We start from the raw sequence: 21,743 nt of genomic DNA, 5'->3' as shown, positions 1-21,743 counted from the left end.
CAGCAACCATACTGAGGTGAGTATTTCCAAAATATTTCATTAAAGAATCATGAGGTGTTTGGTTTATAGAATAAATACATGTATTTATTACTTTTTCCTCTTTCCAATCAAGACTTAACTGCTGCTTTATAGAACAGTTATATATAAGCACATTTTAGTGATTTTAAAGTTTAATTTCTGTTTTCCTATGTTCCACTAATGCTAGCTCTCTCTTGTTTATTTCTCATGAGTACATGTAACACAGTAGTTACACATGTAGTACATTAAACCCAGTGTTTGTTCAGTCTCAGCACTGGTCGCCATTATCCCTGGACCTGTTTATGTTGGTAAATTGACCCTGGATCATTATTATGGCCATGATTCTGTATAAATCTCACTCTTCTTAGCCTTTGCATCCAACTCCTGATTGTTCCACGTACCAATCAGTGCTTTATAGCTTTCATTTTATATTTGAATATATTTAAAGGAGTCAGATTTTTAGTAATTGTAACGCGTGGTGGCCCGAGTGCCGCAGGAGGAGGGGCAGGACACACAGACTCCAGTGACTGGGATGTACATTTATTTACATAAACAACACACGCAACGATAATGGCACTCACAAGCATTACAAACGTTAATACAAACATGAATGGGTTGACAGTAAACAAACATGAACACAGTTAACAATATCGAATACTTGTAACATTACCACAAAACATCAACACATTACACCCACACGCTACGTCAACAATAACCAACACCCTGCACACTTTAACACGGGTTTATATACCTTGAGACGAACAAGGTGCAGGTGTGTGCAGGTGTGGTTACAAACACAGCCCTCCCACTGCAAGTGGCGGGCCAAACCATGTGACTCGGGGGAGGCGAGTGTTCTGTGACAGTAATCAAGCATGTTTACAATATTTTATACTTTCTAGGTGATCCTGCCATTGGTGAGTTAACAGATTCTTATTTTCCAAATAAGAAAATATAATAATATAATATGGATTATGCAAAAACTGAAATTCTGATTTCATTTGAACTTCGATATGTCAACTCTAGTGTGATGAGGATTGTATTAAAGCTGCATTATTGGTATATTCTGCATTGTCCAATTAATGTTATTTTGTTAGATACACATTTACTCTACAGTTTGTCAGCTGTTGTGTCTGATCACAGATCCTCTAAATATACAGTATGTACCTTTTCTTCTCTCTGTCTAGGACATGCACGTGTCACATGGCTGTTTGATGGAGAGCCAGACCACCTTGTACCTTCACCATCAGCATTCCTGGTTGAGAGTGATCTGTTTCTGATAGCAGGCAGAATGACTGGCTGCTGCTTTTTTCATGTAGGTCCTGTTTTGTCAGGGCTTAGCCCTGCTGTTATTCACATTCTTTCTGGAGGCAAAGTTGAAACTGCAGTTATCGAAATCTGTCCTGATCTTGATCTTCATGAGAGAATTAAGATGGTGTGAATTATGCAAACTGGACAAATTTTAGAATTGTTATTCATCTTGTTGTTGGTACAGTATAGTCTGTGAGCATGTGTCCCGTTATATAGGTGTCAAGTTCAGTCCCTGGTCAATGACAGTTTGGCATTCTACCTCTTGACATCTGCAAGTCATCAGCCAATCAGAAATGCCTTTGAGTTAAAGTCTTAAGTGAGAAAACACTATCTGTAGGATGGTGGCCTGCCAGGGACTGACCAACCCCTGCTGGCCTCGAAACCTTGAAAGTACGTGTTTGCACAAAATGATCATTTTAATAAGTTTGTAAGATTTAATATGAATGAATTTAATTAAAGCAACTACATATGTGCCTTTCAGCTGGAAGGGAACTCAGAACTGTCAGCAAGTGAAAGAGAGTTGATTCTTGTTGCCTTTCATGGGACCTTCCTGTAGTAAGAAATTGTAATCGGAGAGAAGGTACTACAACATATGGTAAACTGCCGATTAACAAGCCTCATTACTGTCTGACTAAATGACTTGATTCTGTTGATTTGTATTTGCCATACAAAGCACATATTTCATGTTGTTCTGAGACTCAAAGCGTTGAATAACATCAGATCTTCCTGACTGCCTGCACTGTGTGATGATACACACCAGAATGGGCAGCATGGGGAAGGCATACTCCATCACACTTCTCGTCTTCCCTCCTGCTCCTTTGTAAGCATAACCACCAGTGTGAACACCAATCAGATTGCAGAATTCATCAAAGACTGGAGAGCCAGATGATCCATGGAAGAAACAGGAATTGTAAGTGATCTGAGAATCTTGAACTTGCCACTTCTCTTTATAACACGTCTGTGTTATGACATGAAAGAAATCCTTGTTCTCAGCAAAATGTCTGTCTGCAGAAGAATGAACAGCCTCTTTTGGAATTATGAAACAGGGGTCCATTTTCTTATCCCCGCCATCGGGGTGTCCAACTATGCAGATCCCACCCCTCAAGGGAGGGGTACTATATCTGCTAAGCAACTCAGGACAACCAGGAAGTTTTGCTTCACTGCTTAGTTCCAGCAGTACAAAGTCCAGATGCAGCCCCATGTCATTTTTCCCATAATAGTAGGAAACTGGGGTCTCATTCACTGGTAGTTCCAGTGGTATTCTCTCCTTCCCTGGTATTCTCTCCTTCACTGGCATTATTTCATTAACTGGCAGTTCCAAATCCTCAAATTCAAATACAGCAGTTATGCGGTTTTGCAGGTTTAGGGTCACTGGGACACGGGGCCCAACAACATGTGCATTAGTGAGGATGAACCTGTCAAACAGCAGAAATCCAGTTCCTCTTCCACATCCTTCCACCTTGATCTTGCAGACAGAGTCAGACAGTTTCATTAATTGTTTTATGATCTTTATCTCATTGAAACTCTGGGCGCTTTTGTCGTACTCCTCCCTGATGATGCTCTGCAGCTCAATGAGCCTTGCCCCCTCATTCAGCTTCTTCAAAAAACCTTGAAACTGATCTCGCAGAAGATTCAGGATCTCTTCTGAGTCTGGGATTTTTTGATCTTGGATTTGGGTTATGTTTGAGCTCTCCTGCTGTTGAATGCTAACAGCACCTGCATTTTCTGACTGAGGATTTTTGGATACATCAAAAGGTTCATTCTTCACTGGCTCAAACTCCTGACTAGAATCTGGACTATGTGGTTGGTTGTCTAGAACAATAACCTGGAAATGTTTTCCATGCAGATGGTCGACAGTGTTTGACATGTTGGTAATGTCCTTATTGTCCTGGTCAGAGAGAGCACAGCGCTTTTCAAATATGACATTTTCAAACCTCCCATCACGTTTAAGAGCTTTCTTTATCTTTTCTCCTTTGATGGCATATACACAAACATCTTCTACCTCTTGCCTTGTCAGTTCCTTGATTTTCATCAGTTTTCGGATACCTTTGCCATCTTTTGTTTTGATGTTAAAGGTAACAAAGTTGTGAGGGTTAGTCATATCTGATTGGGCGATAGTGGTTTGGTTTGTTGTACTGCTGTTTTTGTCTGTTTTAATGAAGGTTATGTCCAGAACCTCATTCTCATTAATCAGACAGCAGGGGAAGTCTGAGGTCACAGCTCCTCTGGGTGTTTCCTCTCTACGGATCACCACATACTTCTGCTCATTTTTATCATAAAACTGTTTAAAAGATGAGTTTTTTAAAAGAGCCTCCAGTACAGTCATAGATGTCTTACAGGTTACTACATATGTATTTGATTCATAACAGAACTTGAAAACATGTTCATCATTTTCAGTTTTCTGCAGACATAAAAAAACAGTGTTATGATCCAGAGGACAAATTTTGTAATGCAGTCACTCAAACGATTTCTATTCAGTACTGATGAACATGGTTGTATTGGAGTTCATGTGACTTACCAGCATCCTTTCCCAGCCGTGTCTCATCTGCCTCCTGCTTAAACGAATTATCCATCTTCTGCTGGAAAAACATATCAACAGAAAGATTATTACACAATGATAGAAAGAACCTTAACATATATCATACCTACATATATACATTAACATATATAAGGTATACATTATTTACCTATATTAACATATCTAACATGCATAAACATGTATATTTACATATCTAATATATACATGTCTATATTTACATATATAACATATACATGAACATATTATGAATATATCATGAACATGAACAAATTCTCTATCTTCTGCTGGAAAAACATGTCAAGAGTGTACGCTAGTGAACATTTCAGTGTTACACTGAATACATTCACTGGTATTAACGCTAGTGAACAGTTCAGTGTCACAGTGAATACATTCACTGGTATTAATGCTAGTGAACAGTTCAGTGTCACAGAGAATACATTCACTGGTATTCATGCTAGTGAACAGTTCAGTGTCACACTGAATACATTCACTGGTATTAACGCTAGTGAACATTTCAGTGTCTCAGTGAATACATTCACTGGTATTCACACTAGTGAACAGTTGTGTCACAGTGAATACATTCACTGGTATTACCACTAGTGAAAAATTGTGTCACACTGAATACATTCACTGGTATAACCACTAGTGAACAGTTCAGTGTCACACTGAATACATTCACTGGTATTACCACTAGTGAACAGTTCAGTGTCACAGTGAATACATTCACTGGTATTCACACTAGTGAACAGTTCAGTGTCACAGTGAATACATTCACTGGTATTACCACTAGTGAAAAATTGTGTCACACTGAATACATTCACTGGTATAACCACTAGTGAACAGTTCAGTGTCACACTGAATACATTCACTGGTATTACCACTAGTGAACAGTTCAGTGTCACAGTGAATACATTCACTGGTATTAACGCTAGTGAACAGTTCAGTGTCACTGAATACCTTCACTGGTATTAATGCTAATGAACAGTTCAGTGTCACACTGAATACATTCAGTGGTATTAACGCTAGTGAACAGTTCAGTGTCACACTGAATACATTCAGTGGTATTCATGCTAGTGAACAGTTCAGTGTCACACTGTATACATTCACTGGTATTACCACTATTGAACAGTTGAGTGTCAAACTGAATACATTTACTGGTATTACCACTACTAAACAGTTCAGTGTTACACTGAATACATCCACTGCTATTTACCCTTGTTTACAGTTCAATGTCACACTGAATGTATTCAGTTATATTGATGCTAGCATACCATCCCATTTCTGACTGAATACACTATTTTGAGGGAAAACTATAGTCCTTAATCCCCATGCAGGCTAAATATAAACCATACAGTCCTGCGTGCAATAACAGGATCTATGAACATTGATTTATTTACACACAACCAAGTATGAGTTTATCATCAAATTATGAGGCCATAATATCAACTTTTCTGTCGTGGTCCATTTGAATGCATATCTATCTATCTATTTGTCTGTCTATGTGTGTGTGTCTGTCTGTCCAGGATATACAGCAACAATATCGGAATGTCATTTGGACTGGATGTGGTTGGATGGTTACTAGGTAGCTAGATAGAGAGAGAAAGTAGCTAGAACAGAGGGGATCGCACTGTTGGGTTTCATCCCAAATCCAGACCTCTGAAACTGTACATTAAGAGGAAGGAGGGAGATTGAGGACTAGTGAGCGTCAGAGCCACTATCCAGGATGAAACAACCAAGATCCAGGAGAACACCAGGAAGATGACCTCAAGTGACAAAATGTTTAATGAGGGCCTCAGACATTAGAAACCTGAGGTGGATGGAAGTGAGGAGGAACAAGAACCCTCATGGGAGGAAAAACCCCTGCATGGTATGGACCACCAGCAGAGAGTGGAAGTGGCTGATATGGAGAAATCCTACCAATGGCTGGAAAAGGCTGGACTGCACAACTGACTAGTTATTAGCCTAGTACTTTTGCATTCAAAAAAGCATAATGGTAGTTTCAAAGAAGCTGTATCAGGCTATATCTAAAGAATAAATCAGAATAACTCACCGTGTGATGGCAGCTACTGTTTCTGTGGCAACCAGTGTCTTATAGTGATGGGACATGCGATGGGGGAAACACAGCAAGGATAAACCCGTGAAGAGAGAAAAATTAATTAAACGTTAAACATTATTAAACATTAGCTAACCAATATTTACCAGTAGAACATTGATATGTGAATAGATCTAGAAATGTTATGAACATAATACTGTTCACTGTATAGTTTGCGAACTATTTCTAGTATATTTGCCGTAATAGTGGTACGACTGGAGTTTATAAGGACGGTAATGAAAGTTTATGGTCCACTTGGGCTGAACCTTCTCTTCAAATCTGACTGAGAACACAGTACCATTGTGTGTGTGGGTGTGTTTGGGGGTAGGTGCCCAGTTTGGGAACAAAATAAATTGGAGATTTTGAAGTAAAATTACAAACTAAATGTATTGTCTAATCAGTGCATAGAAAAATCAGGCCAACACTAGATCTTAATAGAATGGACTTCATTTCAGGAGGGAAAACACCTACTTTTATTTTCACTGTGTTTAGTCCTCAGGGTCTCAGCCAGTTGGTTGTGGTTCATCTTCTTCAGGATGATCAGTGTGATCTCTACAGCTTTATCTTGGCCATATTTCTGCACCACCTTGTCCACAGTGTCAGGTCTGTCAGATTTCTCCAGCTGAGATTTTGGGATAGCGGGGAAACCTTCCACTCCATTATTCAGATGCCACTGGAATAACTTCAGGTCTTTTGTCTCCAGTTCATTTAGAGTGTTGAGAAGTTGTTCTTTAATGTTGGCCATCCTGCATCATGAAGAAGGACAACAGACTCCAGTTTACTGAAGGTTGACAAACATGTTCAATGGTTTATGTTCACAGTTCAGCAATAGACAGAGGAGTGAATGTGAGTGTGCTGGGTGAAGTGTGCTGTGTGAGTGATGTAGAGAGGAGTGAATATGAGTGTGTTGGGTGAAGTGTGCTGTGTGAGTGATATAGAGGAGTGAATGTGAGTGTGTTGGGTCAACTGTGCTGGGTGATGTAGAGAGGAGTGAATGTGAGTGTGTTGGGTGAAGTGTGCTGTGTGATGAGAGAGTTAAGTGTTAATGTGTGTTCCCCTGGTTTTACCTGTTTGTCATCTCTCACTACCACTGTGTGGATCTGTTTTGAAACACTCTGATAGTCCGAGGTCATAGAGTCTGATTATTTTACTCTGAATACACTGTTTAGATTCACATTTAAATTAGTGAGGGTAGTTATTGATGATCAGCCCATCACCAGTGTCACATTTACACATTTACAGACAGAACGTCCATACAGCCTCTCTGGAGGGCAAGGACATGCTTTCACAATTAAGCAAAAACATCAGAATGTTTCCGTATTGTTTCCATGGAGACACACCAACAGACCAGTGTATTAAACATGTGTAATACAACCACCCTGGATATTTAGGGAACTTTCTTAACCTCACTAAAGGGTCATGCACTCTACAGACTCTGAGTATTCCATTCACCACTGTACTGTTATCACTGGACCTCTCACTATAGTGGTCAACCATTCACTACTGTACTGTTATCACTGGACCCTCACTATAGTGGTCAACCATTCACTACTGTACTGTTATCACTGGACCCCTCACTATTGTGGTCAACCATTCACTACTGTACTGTTATCACTGGACCTCTCACTATTGTGGTCAACCATTCACTACTGTACTGTTATCACTGAACCCCTCACTATAGTGGTCAACCATTCACTACTGTACTGTTATCACTGGACCCCTCACTATAGTGGTCAACCATTCACCACTGTACTGTTATCACTGGACCTCTCACTATAATGGTCAACCATTCACTACTGTACTGTTATCACTGGACCCTTCACTATAGTGGTCAACCATTCACTACTGTACTGTTATCACTGGACCCCTCACTATAGTGGTCAGCCGTTGTAATGTAATTCTACTATAGAACATGTATATAGTTGTTGAGGGATTTTTCTTACTGGTACCATCTGGTCCCATCCTGCACCAAAATTCTCACACCTGAAGACTGCACATTCAGAGGAAGGAGAGGAGGGTTCAGGACTAGTGAGGGTCAGAGCCGCTAACCAGGATGAAACAACCAAGATCCAGGAAGATGACCCCAAGTGATGAAGTGTTTAGTGACAAGGTAGCTAGATAGAGAAAGAAGGTAGCTAGAACAGAGGGGATGGCACTACAAGGAGGTAACAAAACAGACACATGTACCTTGGAATCCCACAGACAAATAGGAATCATGGAGAGGCCACAAGGAAATCAACTCCAGCCAAATACCTATAAATATCTACAAATACCTATAGCCAAATACCTACAAAGACTGAGACAAGTCCTGACAATCCAGACAATCCAGCACATAACAGCAGAATGCTGTATATAATAGTAGTATATAATACTACAGAGTTACAATAACACATTATAACTCTCACCCAATAGTATATAATACTACTGTAACTATTATAACTCTCACCCAATACTATATAATACTACTGTAACTATTATAACTTTCAACCAATAGTGCACTTTGTATATGTTTTATGCACTGGTGACCAGGGTTTCTAAACCATTCTCTTTTGTACTCAAGATGACATATAATACTATTGTAAATACTACTGCAATATTACTACTGTAAAGATAACATCTGTTGTATGACTACCTTTGCATTCAAAAGTGCATAATGGTAGTTTTCAAAACAGAAACTATATCAGGCTAAATCTTATGAATAAATAAAGGCTATACCTTATGAATAAATACAGGCTATATCTAATGAATAAATATTTTTAACTCACTGTGTGATGGTAGCTAAGGTTTCTCTTGTGACTAGTGTCTTAAAATGATGGGACGCTGGCATTTGCCCAAACCAAATCTGTGACTGAAATTATATGCTTCTGTAGTAAATTGCAAGCCAAAAATAGTATTTCTGGGATTGTTAGTTTTTCCAAAACCTTAGTATTCACAGATAGTAATCAGAATCTACCCAGATAATCTGTGTATGGTGTCCACAATAACATCATAAAAAAACTGTAAATTGTAAATTGTATAAATGCATAGTATACATCCCCTCTTCATTCATCATAACATATTTATTTATTTATTAAATCGCATCCATTTCGCTGTATTTCTCCTCGGACAGAGCAGTTACAAAAAGCAATTCACTACTAGTTATATCATGTATGACTATGTATGTGAAAAATAAACTTTGAATCTTATATACTATACCAGTGGAAATTCAAAGTTTGTGAATACTGGACACTATTCAATCCCATGATTCCAACATCATGGTTTCTGAGCCAAACCAAACAATACAAAATGTCAAAATACCAATGAAGCAATCTTTTCTTTTGTAGCAGAATGTCCATGTGTGGGTTGACATCCAAACTATGATGTCATATCATAACATAGAACAGCCAAACCCTGCTGTCCTATCATAACATAGAACACCCAAGCCCTGCTGTCCTATCATAACATAGAACACCCAAACCCTGCTGTCCTATCATAACATAGAACATCCAAACCATTCTGTCCTATCATAACATAGAACATCCAAACCATTCTGTGCTATCATAACATAGAACATCCAAACCATTCTGTCCTATCATAACATAGAACATCCAAACCATTCTGTGCTATCATAACATAGAACATCCAAACCATTCCGTGCTATCATAACATAGAACATCCAAACCATTCTGTACTATCATAACATAGAACAGCCAAACCATTCTGTCCTATCATAACATAGAACACCCAAACCCTGCTGTCCTATCATAACATAGAACAGCCAAACCATTCTGTCCTATCATAACATAGAAGACCCAAACCCTGCTGTCCTATCATAACATAGAACACCCAAACCCTGCTGTCCTATCATAACATAGAACAGCCAAACCATTCTGTCCTATCATAACATAGAACAGTCAAACCCTGCTGTCCTATCATAACATAAAACACCCAAACCCTGCTGTCCTATCATAACATAGAACAGCCAAACCTTTCTGTCCTATCATAACATAGAACAGCCAGACTTCTTCTAGCATTCCCTTTGTTTCCCTGCTCTTTTCATTGTCATGGACAGTAAAGGCTACCTTACGGAAACCTTGTGTCTCGCTACTTCTGTGCCATCCACGTCACAGTCATATCATAACATAGAACACCCAAACCGTGCTGTCATATTGTAACCCCCCATGTCCAGACCATGCTGACAGTACAGTCAGGCTACGTCCAAAGTTTAGTACTAAACTCTAAATAACATGCCAAAATAGTACTTCCAGGATGGCTAGTGTGAAAATTTAGTATTCACATTTAGTAATCAGAATGTACCAGGACCATATACTATGCTGGGTGAATATTTTAAGTGTGTGAACACTGGACACTATTCAATCCTAGGTTTCAAGTGTAAGTGTAATACAGTATAACATAATATAACATAAAAGAAATGATTATTAATTATTCTTAATTTTGTTGTTTATATATTAGCATGAGCTAAGGTTGTTTGAAATCAATAATAAAACAAACTAATTTGATTCCTACTCTCTGCTGTGAGTACTGATGCAGCTGGCTACTGTGTTTTCTCCTGTAATGATTTAAGCATTGTAAAAAGGCTACAAGACATTTTGGTCCTTGTGTATGTTGTGTAATGTTTTCCTCAAAAACCATTGCACTATGTGAACTCAGAGAGCTCGCAGGAGTTTAAATTTGTCTCAGCACATCAATTTGAACATTTTTGTCATCAAGTTCAAAGGTTATGGGTTGAACAACTGTAATGGTAAAGGGTGTTCCACACTCATTTGAAAATAGGATTAAGTAGATCATGTGAATAGTATGTCCTGCCTTTCAAATAAGTGCAGGGACTCTGACTGGCTACCAAAATTAGTGAAGTATTTTGTGAAATAGACATAAACTGAATTCAGTCAGCTCTTTTTTCATCATTTCATAACATAATAACAGAAGTGATTTATGCAGCAATTATTCTTCATGTATTCTGAAAAATGTTTAATTTTTGCATGATATGTGTTAAAAACTAAAAATTGATTTTCTGATTAACATTAGCAGTAGCATGATTATCTTTGTTTGAAAAACTGTCAGCTAGCTGGATAACTAACTGTTCTAGGATAACTGCTGTAAAATTACTTTGAGCAAGACTCTGTAATCAATTAAAGGTTCTCTCAGGGTCCTGTGAGGGTCTAACGAGCATACTGAAAAACTCATTAAGTGGAGCTCCAGGTCTGAGCATTTGTTCACTGGGCAGAGAATCATGAGCGTTAAAGCATACGTGTTAAGTTAGCTAGCTAAGCTTGTAAACTTAGGTTAATAGGTTTTAGTCTAGCATGTAGCTAAAGGTGTAGCACATAACTTCAATTCAGAGTGATCTGCCTTAGAGTTGTACAGAAGCCTTGAAACCACCTGCATCAAAACCTGTACTCTGCACTTACAGACCCAAAAAGGTCTCTGACCTTAAGATACCCCAGATACATTATTCATTTACATTACATTTACATTTATGGCATGTAGCAGATGCTTTTATCCAGAGCAACTTACAAAAGTGCTTTGTCATTTACTCATAGAAAATCCTAGTACAGTAGGTCAGAGTCCAACATACCAATGAACTAGAATACTGTAAAATACAGGGATAAATGCAAATGTCTAGAAGTGCAAAATACATAAGGTCTATCTTAAACAATGATAAGTGCAATAAACAATATGTGCTAGAGTTTGTTAAACGACGTAAACAATACCCTACAATAAGTATTAAATTAGTCAGTCAATATTGGAGCAGTGTCAGTTGTCCTTTAAATATTCTACAAATAGATGGGTCTTCAGTCTGTGTTTGAAGACTGCAAGGGACTCTGCTGTCCGGACAGCAAGTGGGAGTTCATGCCACCATCTTGGAGCCAGGACAGAAAATAGTCTCAATGCTTGTTGTCCATGAGACCTGAAGTAAAGTATTTCAAGCTGAGCCATACTTGAGGTTCAAAGTACTCGAGGTACAGATCGGGCTTTGACAATTGACCTTGTGTATGAAGGTGCTGGTCCATTTTTGGCTTTGTAGACAAGCATCAAAGTTTTAAATCTGATGCGTGCGGCTACCGGGAGCCAATGAAGGAAGCGCAGCAGTGGAGTAACGTGAATAACATATTCATCTTTATGCTTTCAAACACAGTCTTGCACCACTCTGCACCTGTTACAGAGTACTTCAAAGTCTATTATAATTAGATCACAGATCACCTCAAGAAAATAGAGATTAACGTTTGGCCTTTCCTTTTCCCCAAAATATTTTATTACATAACAACCCTCATGGATTATTACAGAATCCATCTTTGTTATGTATAAGATAAATGTATGTTCAGATTACCTCAGTTGATGATGGTTGGTGCCCAAGAATTAGTGCCTGAATTTGTAACACGTCCAGTTGCCTGTAATGAGGGAAATAATGTGATCTACACTTTACTTTCTACATTTTCTTTTGGAAACACCCTCTAACGGTTGCAACTGGTTTGAACTGGATCTGCCTGTCGTTTGACTTCCTTTTTTTATGCGCAAGCGTCAGACTCGTTTCTCTTTCTTGAAAGTGTATGACACAGTAGAAAACATGCAATGACTAGAGACATGGTGGCTGGAAATATTGATCTTCCTGTGTTAGCAGTCCAAAGGTTTGCTATTGTGACACCTTTTCACTTATAATGAGTAACCCAAAATAGGTTTGCAAGTAGATTACATCAAACTCTTTTCAAATATTCGCCTAAATATGCCTGTCCTCCAAGTTTGTCCTTTTATAATGAATGGTGTTATGATGAGCTCAAATACTGATTTTATGTCTTGCCCATGCCTAAGTTCATATTTACTGGAAACATTTTTATGACATTAGCTGCAGGAAGAAAAACTAGCATGTATATACCTGCTGTCCACACCCAGCCAAACACACACACACACACACACACACACACACACCCATACGAGGCCTATCACCCACACAACCCCATTCAACCTCCTCCAGCCTGTCAATCAGTAGTCCCTCCTCCATCACAACACACAACCACTTCCAGGTTCACAATCACCTATTTATTAATTATCATGCAAACCTGCACCTCATTCCATCATTCCTACTCAAGCCCAGAGGATCTTCCAGTCAATGCTTCTGCAGTATGAGAATATGTCTTACAAACCTATGAACTCAATGACTATCCAGTCTCTTGCTTGTTTTTGTTCTCCTTTTGCTCAAAAATGGCACATATGCAGGAACACACTTAGCTGGGATCCTGGAGCCAAACAATGGGAGTCCAGCACAGTTACAACCCTTGTACAGCCAGCAGGGTCCATGACTATACAAGACAGGGAGGAGGAACTGTGAGAAAAGACGACCTGTGGAGTGAAAAGGACGAAGCTAAATGAAGATGTATAACACATACAGGTAAATGCATTGATTTAATGTCCATGACTTGTGAAAGACTTTGCACAGAAATGACACCAAGACTCTTTATTAATATTTTAATACTGACACTGATTTTGTATTCCTGTGGTCTCATGTACCTGTGAAACTGGTTTAGCCCAGAGTGGGGCTTCCTACATTCATGGGAGGTAGAGAAGAGAAACTCCATCATTCACTGAATGTCTGCTGATGCTGTAGTATCAACCTGATTAAGTGAAGTACTGAGGTTGAGTCCAGTACTTATCATTAAGACTGCTAACTAATGGCTGTGAATATTTGAACCTTTATTGCACTTTTAAACCTTTATTTTACTTTTCACATTACAGGACATCTCCTGTCTGTGACGGCGATGCCTCCCTTCCAGACATGCTGAATGACAGCTATGCAAGATTTGAAGCACAGAACACATAATGGCAAAAAAACCAACCTTCCTCCCAACAATCAGTTGCGGTGACTGACCATGGCTGATATAAGAGAAACTGCACAGAATCAACCATGTTCTACAGGGGGAAGTGGAGAGCACCCTCACCATGTTCTACAGGGGGAAGTAGAGAGCACCCTCACCATGTTCTACAGGGGGAAGTGGAGAGCACCCTCACCATGTTCTACAGGGGGAAGTGGAGAGCACCCTCACCATGTTCTACAGGGGGCAGTAGAGAGCACCCTCACCATGTTCAACTCGCCTCTGCAAAGCCATCAGCATTTTGGATGATCCCACACACCCTTCACATAAACTCTTCTCTCTCCTACTCTCTGGGAAGAGGTACTGAAGCATTCTGACACTTATAGCAAGACTGTATAGCAATATTTTCTTCACCAGTGCTATCAGACTCCTCAACTCCCAGTGACTGGTATCAAATATTTAATAATCATATTCCATTTGGCATGTACAGTGTAAATTGGTGCACGGGCCATTACCTCAGTATCTGCTGTATGCTGGTTGGTGTTGCCCTAACACGTACAGCAATGGCTCAGTATGTGTCATGGGATCAGCAATATTGTGCAATGAGATTGAGCAATAGGGAAGCTTGAACAGGAGCCCTTGGTAAGGGAAGGGGTAGTTCATGGGATCCGTGACATAGCTGGCATGACGTTAAGAAGCCTCTTGCATTAAACCCAGTGTTTGTTCAGTCTCAGCACTGGTCACCATTATCCCTGGACCTGTTTATGTTGGTAAATTGACCCTGGACCGTTATTATGGCCATGATTCTGGATAAATCTCATTCTTCTTAGTCTTTGCATCCAACTCCTAATTGTTCCACGTACCAATCAGTGCTTTATAGCTTTCATTTTATATTTGAATATATTTAATGGAGTCAGATTTTCAGTAATCAAGCATGTTTCCAATCTTTTATACTTTCTATGTGATCCTGCCATTGGTGAGTTAACAGATTCTTATTTTCCAAATAAGAAAATATAATAATATAATATGGATTATGCAAAAACTGAAATTCTGATTTAATTTGAAGTTCGATACGTCAACTCTAGTGTGATGAGGATTGTATTAAAGCTGCATTATTGGTATATTCTGCATTGTCCAATTAATGTTATATTGCTGAATACACATTTACTCTACAATTTGTCAGCTGTTGTGTCTGATCACAGATCCTCTAAATATACAGTATGTACCTTTTCTTCTCTCTGTCTAGGACATGCACGTGTCACATGGCTGTTTGATGGAGAGCCAGACCACCTTGTACATTCACCATCAGCATTTCTGGTTGAGAGTGATCTGTTTCTGATGGCAGGCAGAATGACTGGCCGCTGCCTTTTTCATGGAGGTCCTGCTATGTCAGGGCTTAGCCCTGCTGTTATTCACATTCTTTCTGGAGGCAAAGCTGAAACTGCAGTTATTGAAATCCGTGTCCTGATCTTGATCTTCGTGAGAGAATTAAGATGGTGTATTATGCAAATTGGACAAATCTTGTTGTTGGTACAGTATAGTCTGTGTGCATGTGTCCCATTATATAGGTATCAAGTTCAGTTCCTGGTCACTGACAGTTTGGCATTCTACGTCTTAACGTCTGCAAGTCATCAGCCAATCAGAAAGTCCTTTGAGTTAAATTCTAAGTCTTAAGTGAGAACACACTATCTGTAGGATGGTGGCCTGCCAGGGACTGACCAACCCCTGCTGGCCTTGAAACCAAAGTACTTGTTTGCACAAAATGATCATTTTTAATAAGTTTTAATATGAATGAATTTAATTAAAGCAACTACATATGTGCCTTTCAGCTGGAAGGGAACTCAGAACTGTCAGCAAGTGAAAGAGAGTTGATGCTTAATGCCTTTCATGGGACCTTCCTGTAGTAACAAATTGTAATTGGAGATGGCTTTGAGAAGCCAGTGAAACTTTAAACTTTAAAAAACTTTGAAACTTTAATTTTGATGTTTCTGTTAAAAAACTAGCATGTTTGCTCACTAGTTAATCGGACCAACCATGAAGTAAATTAAGCATATTCGAAAAGGACTGAAATAGACATGGCCACTAATGTATCAAAGTCAGACTCAGAATCAGACTCAGGCTTTATTGGCCAAGTGTGCTCACACATACAAGGAATTTGTTCTTGGATACAGTAGCTCACCCCGCACAGTTGGTTGTACACAATACAACAAAGACATTTCCACCACACTCACAACACACACACAGTCATAGTCATACTTGGGAACCTTACATGTGCATCAGTTGTTAAGAGTGCTGAGTGCAGCGGTTGGGAGATGCTGCTGTAGAATGATGACGTAGAAATAAATCAAATATATAGATTGGTAGGTAAAATGGATAAAGACGTCAAGAAAGCAGAGACCATCAATCAGAAAAAAAGATTTAGTTCTTGTCAGACTGGAAACACTAAAATGATGTGGAGTGTGTTGAAAGGTGTTTGACATCATTTACTGGTCATCAGTGATTAACCGACCTGATTAATGGACCTCCTTATGCCTGATTAACTGACCTCATTACTGGCTGAAAAACTGCCGATTAACAAATCTCATTACTGTCTGACTAACTGACCTGATTCTGTTTATTCACCACATGAAGCACATATTTCATGTTATTCTCAGACTCAAAGGGAACTCAGAACTGTCAGCAAGTGAAAGAGAGTTGATTCTTGTTGCCTTTCATGGGACCTTCCTGTAGTAAGAAATTGTAATCGGAGAGAAGGTACTACAACATATGGTAAACTGCCGATTAACAAGCCTCATTACTGTCTGACTAAATGACTTGATTCTGTTTATTTGCCAAACAAAGCACATATTTCGTGTTTTTTCTGAGACTCAAAGTGTTGAATAACATCAGATCTTCCTGACTGCCTGCACTGTGTGATGATACACACCAGAATGGGCAGCATGGGCAAGGCGTACTCCATCACACTTCTCGTCTTCCCTCCTTCTCCTTTGTAAGCATAACCACCAGTGTGAACACCAATCAGACGGCAGAACTCATCAAAGACTGGAGAGCCAGATGATCCATGGAAGAAACAGGAATTATAACTGATCTGGGAAGCTTGATCTTTCCACTTCTCTTCAAGACACTGCTGTGTTATGACATGAATGTAGTCTTTGTTCTCAGCAACATGTCTGTCTGCAGAAGAATGAACATCCTCTTTTGGAATTATGAAACAGGGGTCCATTTTCTTATCCCCGCCATCGGGTTGTCCAACTATGCAGATCCCACCCCTCAAGGGAGGGGTACTATATCTGCTAAGCAACTCAGGACAATCAGGAAGTTTTGCTTCACTGCTCAGTTCCAGCAGTGCAAAGTCCAGATGCAGCTCCATGTCATTCGTCCCATAATAGTAGGAAACTGGGGTCTTATTCACTGGTAGTTCCACTGGTATTCTCTTCTCTGGTATTCTCTTCTTCTCTGGTATTCTCTTCTCCACTGGTGTTCTCTCCTCTGTGTCCATTCTCTCCTCTGTGTCCATTCTCTCCTCTGTGTCCATTCTCTCCTCTGTGTCCAAATCCTCAAATACAGCAGTTATGCTGTTTGCCAGCTTTTGAGTCATTGGGTTAATGAACCCAACAACATGTGCATTAGTGAGGATGAACCTGTCAAACAGCAGAAATCCAGTTCCTCTTCCAGATCCTTCCACCTTGATCTTGCAGACAGAGTCAGACAGTTTCATTAACTGTTTTACTCTCTTTATCTCAGTGAAACTCTGGGCGCTTTTGTCGTACTCCTGTCTGTAGAACCTCTGCACCTCAGCAGGATTTCTGAGCCCCTCTCGCTCTTTCAGCTTCTCCAACAAACCTTTGAACTGATCTCGCAGAAGATTCAGGATCTCTTCTGTGCCTGGGATTTTCTGAACTTGGATTTGGGTTACGTTTGATCTCTCCTCTTTCAGCGGACGAATCTGCTCTTGAGTGCTAACAGCACCTACATTTTCTGACTGAGTACTATTAGGATTTTCAGACACGTCACAAGGTTCATTCTTCACTGGGTCAATCTCTTGACTAGAATTCTGACTAGGTGGCTGGTTGTCTAGAACAATAACCTGGAAATGTTTTCCATGCAGATGGTCGACAGTGTTTGACATGTTGGTGATGTCCTTATTGTCCTGGTCAAAGAGAGCACAGCGCTTATTATATATGACAAACCTCCCATCACGCTTAAGAGCTTTGCTCAGCTTTTCTCCTTTGATGGCATATACACAAACATATTCTACCTCTTGCCTTTTCAGTTCCTTGATTTTCATCAGTTTTTTTATACCTTTGCCACCTTTTGTTTTGATGTTAAAGGTAACAAAGTTGTGAGGGTTACTCATAAGTGACTGGGTGATAGTGGTTTGGTTTGTTGTACTGCTGTTTTTGTCTGTTTTAATGAAGGTTATGTCCAGAACCTCATTCTCATTAATCAGACAGCAGGGGAAGTCTGAGGTCACAGCTCCTCTGGGTGTTTCCTCTCTACGGATCACCACATACTTCTGCTCATTTTTATCATAAAACTGTTTAAAAGATGAGTTTTTTAAAAGAGCCTCCAGTACAGTCATAGATGTCTTACAGGTTAATACATATGTTTTTGGTTCATAATAGAACTTGAAAACATGTCCATCATTTTCAGGTTTCTGCAGACATAAAAAAAACAGTGTTATGATCCAGAGGACAAATTTTATAACGCAGTCACTCAAACGGTTTCTATTCAGTACTGATGAACATGGTTGTATTGGAGTTTGTGTGACTTACCATCAGGGCAGCATCCTTTCCTAGCCGTGTCTCATCTGCCTCCTGCTTACAGAAATTTTCCATCTTCTGCTGGAAAAAGTCAACAGAGAGATTATTACACAATGATAGAAGGAACATTAACATATACCATGTCTAACATATCTACATTAACATATCTAACATATACATTACTTACATATATTAACATATCTAACATGCATTAACATATGTATATTTACATATCTAATATATACATTATCATATGTATATTTATATATCTAATATATACATTGACATATCTATATTTACATGTCTAATATATACATTAACTTATCTATATTTGCATACCTAACATATCTACATCAATGTATCTAACATATTTGCATTAACCTATTGAAAAGGTTTACATTAACTTATCTACATCAACATATCTAACATATGTATTAACTTATCTACATCAACATGGCTAACATATTTTCATTAACATCTACCTATTACCATATTTAACATGTCTACATTAACATAGCTACATTAATATATCTATATTAATACAGCTACATTATTAGTTTGTTTACAGAGCTGTACTGCCCCTTTTACTACAATGAAGACAATTATGTAAATTCCCTGCACTTCTTATAGGCCTAACTTTAAAAGCTTTGTCATTCACTTCATCAACCACTTCTGATCTCTGCGTTATTGTTGTATTTGATTTAACACAGCAAGATTCAAAAATGTTGTCTTCAAATCATACATTGCGACTCAAAGCATCCTCAGTTGTCTCCTTGTTTTGAAAGCATAGACACAGAAATAATGTCACTTATATTTTCAAGATTTTTGATTACCAGAATCTTTGTCATAATTTTTAACCAAAGCATTTTGTTCATAAACTAATTTCTTAGTGTCACGGCATGGCCCCCTCCTCCCAGATATGTCCATGTGTGTGTGTGTGTGTGTGTATATGTGTGTGTGTGTGTGTGTGTGTATATGTGTGTATGTGTGTGTGTGTGTGTGTGTGTGTGGCCACATCTTTCTCGTGTATCACACCTGTTCCTCGTTTTACGTTGTTATTGTGCATGTATGTAAGGTCCTGTTTAGTCGTCTGTGTTTGTCAGTGTTTGACAGTACATAAGCCTGTGTGCGTCGCTGTTCTTTGTTGTGTTACGTGTGCCATATAAACATCTTTGTGTTCAACAGTTCGTCTCTGCATCCTGCTGAGTCTCCCGCGTAACACTTAGATTCTGTCCAAGGTTCTGAACTTTCTGAAGCTTTGATAAACACTACGTCAATATTTTTATCTTCCTTTCCACTATTAATTAAAAAACTATGTCTTTGATTTGATATCTACTGGTTTTTTTTAGATGGTTTCTAGGGCCGTCGAGAGGCTCATATTTAAAGAACACATGAATGATTGCCCTGATGTTTTGTGGTAGAATATGACAAAGCTTTGCTCCATCCTCCAAATAAATTCTCCTTAAGCATTATACATTTTAAAACTGTGGCATTTATTTCCAAAATTCCATTTTTGATTTCATTCTTTGTTGATCTTGACTGTCTGCCCTTTAGATGCTGAGGTAATAAAAGAGTCTTTACAGGGAAAAGAGGCCTAACATTGAATTAGACATATTAATAACGTAAAACATAAGGAAGTACAGAGATTCTGTTTCCTTTCAGAATGATTTGCGTACAGGGCAGAGGCCTCTGCAAGCTTCAGCAAAGGATCTTGGGTAGTCTTTGGTGGTCCTTGGTAAGACATATGACCTCTCCACCAGGCTCAGCAACGTCTTCTTTAGGACAAGGCTAAGAGAAGTCTTCTCTTGAAATGTGGTGGTAACGAGTTCCAACTGGTGTGAGTGTTGAATATCAGTTTGCATATGTTGATTAATGTATGGTTTGGGTGTAATGGAGGCGAATGCAAACACTAGTATGTAAAAAGTGGGGTGAATACATAATCACTTCTGACCAATGTATAAAAATGTGGGTTCTTTGTTTGGTTGTCACTGGCACTGGTATTACCACTAGTGAACAGTTCAGTGTCACACTGAATACATTCACTAGTAGTAACACTAGTGAACAGTTCAGTGTTACACTGAATACATTCACTGGTATTAATGTTAGTGTCCAGTTTAGCTTCTAACTGAATACAGTCACTGGTATTGATGGTAGCGTAAAGTTCAGTTTCTGACAATACAATATTTTTATGGAAAACTATAGCTGTTAATCCCCATGCCGCTTACATAATCAAACCGCTTACATAATCATCAAATTATGAGCCCATAATACCATATTTTCTGTTTTCTGTTATACCTACCTACCTACCTACTGTAACTATTATACATTTCACCCAATAGTACATAATACTACTGAAACTATTAGAACTCTCACCAAATAGTGCACTTCATATGTATGTTTTACGTACTGGTGACCAGGGTTTCTAAACCATTCTCTTTTGTACTCAAGATGACATATAATACTACTGTAAATACTAGTGTAATATTACTACTGTAAAGATCACATCTGTTGTATGACCACCGTTGCATTCAAAAATGCATAATGGTAGTTTTCAAAACAGAAGCTATATCAGGCTAAATCTTATGAATAAATACAGGCGATATCTAATGAATAAATACAGGCAATATCTTATGAATACATACAGGCTATATCTTATGAAAAAATACAGGCTATATCTAACGAATAAATACAGGCTATATCTTATGAATACATACAGGGCATATCTAATGTATAAATGCAGGCTATATCTAATGAATAAGTGAAGGCTATATCTAATTAATAAATACAGGCTACATCTAATGAATAAATATTTTTAACTCACTGTCTGATGGTAGCTACTGTTTCTCTTGTGACTAGTGTCTTAAAATGATGGGATGCTGGCATTTGCCCAAACCAAACCAATCTGTGATTGAAATTATATGCTTCTGTAGTAAATCGCATGCCAAAAATAGTATTTCTGGAATTGTTAGTTTGTCCAAAACCGTAGTATTCACAGATAATAATCAGAATCTACCCAGATTATATACTATACCAGTGGAAATTCAAAGTGTGCGAATACTGGACACTATTCAATCCAGTGATTCCAACATTATGGTTTCTGAGCCAAACCAAACAATATAAAATGTCAAAATGCCAATGAAGCCATTTTTTCTTTTGTAGCAAAATGTCCATGTGAGGGCTTGACATCCAAACCATTCTGTCCTATCATAACACAGAAC

At 38.7% G+C, this 21,743-nt stretch overlaps 2 protein-coding genes across 6 annotated transcripts in view; both read right to left on the bottom strand.

The window, feature by feature from the left end:
* Nucleotides 1–539: 539 nt before the first annotated feature.
* Nucleotides 540–12,758, bottom strand: LOC118241278 (serine protease FAM111A-like). 4 transcript variants are annotated; one of them, XM_035525838.2, is made up of 5 exons: nucleotides 12,286–12,756; nucleotides 6,429–6,703; nucleotides 5,916–5,953; nucleotides 3,845–3,905; nucleotides 540–3,727 (listed from the first exon to the last, which is right to left on the bottom strand). In XM_035525838.2, exons 4-5 carry the CDS (start codon nucleotides 3,869–3,871, stop codon nucleotides 1,958–1,960), a joined length of 1,797 nt encoding a protein of 598 aa, XP_035381731.2. In that variant the 5' UTR covers nucleotides 3,872–3,905; nucleotides 5,916–5,953; nucleotides 6,429–6,703; nucleotides 12,286–12,756; the 3' UTR covers nucleotides 540–1,957. The 4 variants fall into 4 exon arrangements, with proteins under 4 accessions (XP_035381731.2, XP_035381732.2, XP_081569466.1 ...); XM_035525839.2 differs by having other exon boundaries at nucleotides 3,845–3,902; XM_081713340.1 differs by having other exon boundaries at nucleotides 5,916–6,703; nucleotides 12,286–12,758.
* Nucleotides 12,759–12,976: 218 nt separating this feature from the next.
* fam111.2 (family with sequence similarity 111.2) overlaps nucleotides 12,977–21,743 on the bottom strand; it is an 11,542-nt gene continuing 2,775 nt past the window's right edge. The window contains exons 2-3 of one of the 2 annotated variants that reach the window (XM_035525841.2): nucleotides 18,538–18,606; nucleotides 12,977–18,419 (exon numbers count right to left, since the gene is read on the bottom strand). In XM_035525841.2, coding sequence (XP_035381734.2) covers nucleotides 16,587–18,419; nucleotides 18,538–18,600 — 1,896 coding nt within the window. In that variant the 5' untranslated portion in view covers nucleotides 18,601–18,606 and the 3' untranslated portion in view covers nucleotides 12,977–16,586. The remainder of the gene's footprint in view (nucleotides 18,420–18,537; nucleotides 18,607–21,743) is intronic. The other variant, XM_035525842.2, reaches the window with a different exon arrangement.

Source organism: Electrophorus electricus, chromosome 1, assembly GCF_041902795.1.
Source record: "Electrophorus electricus isolate QZ-2024a chromosome 1, ASM4190279v1, whole genome shotgun sequence".
Taxonomy (NCBI): Eukaryota; Metazoa; Chordata; class Actinopteri; order Gymnotiformes; family Gymnotidae; genus Electrophorus; species Electrophorus electricus.
This window is presented reverse-complemented; position numbering and strand designations above follow the sequence as displayed.

Excerpts from the sequence above, each read along its gene's own strand:
- LOC118241278 (XM_081713340.1), bottom strand. The coding sequence starts at position 5,971 with ATGTCCCATCACTATAAGACACTGGTTGCCACAGAAACAGTAGCTGCC. Across the intron at positions 3,906-5,915 it reads ACAGTAGCTGCCATCACACG|CAGAAGATGGATAATTCGTT; the intron begins GTGAGTTATTCT and ends ATGTTTTTCCAG. Across the intron at positions 3,728-3,844 it reads ACGGCTGGGAAAGGATGCTG|AAAACTGAAAATGATGAACA; the intron begins GTAAGTCACATG and ends TTATGTCTGCAG.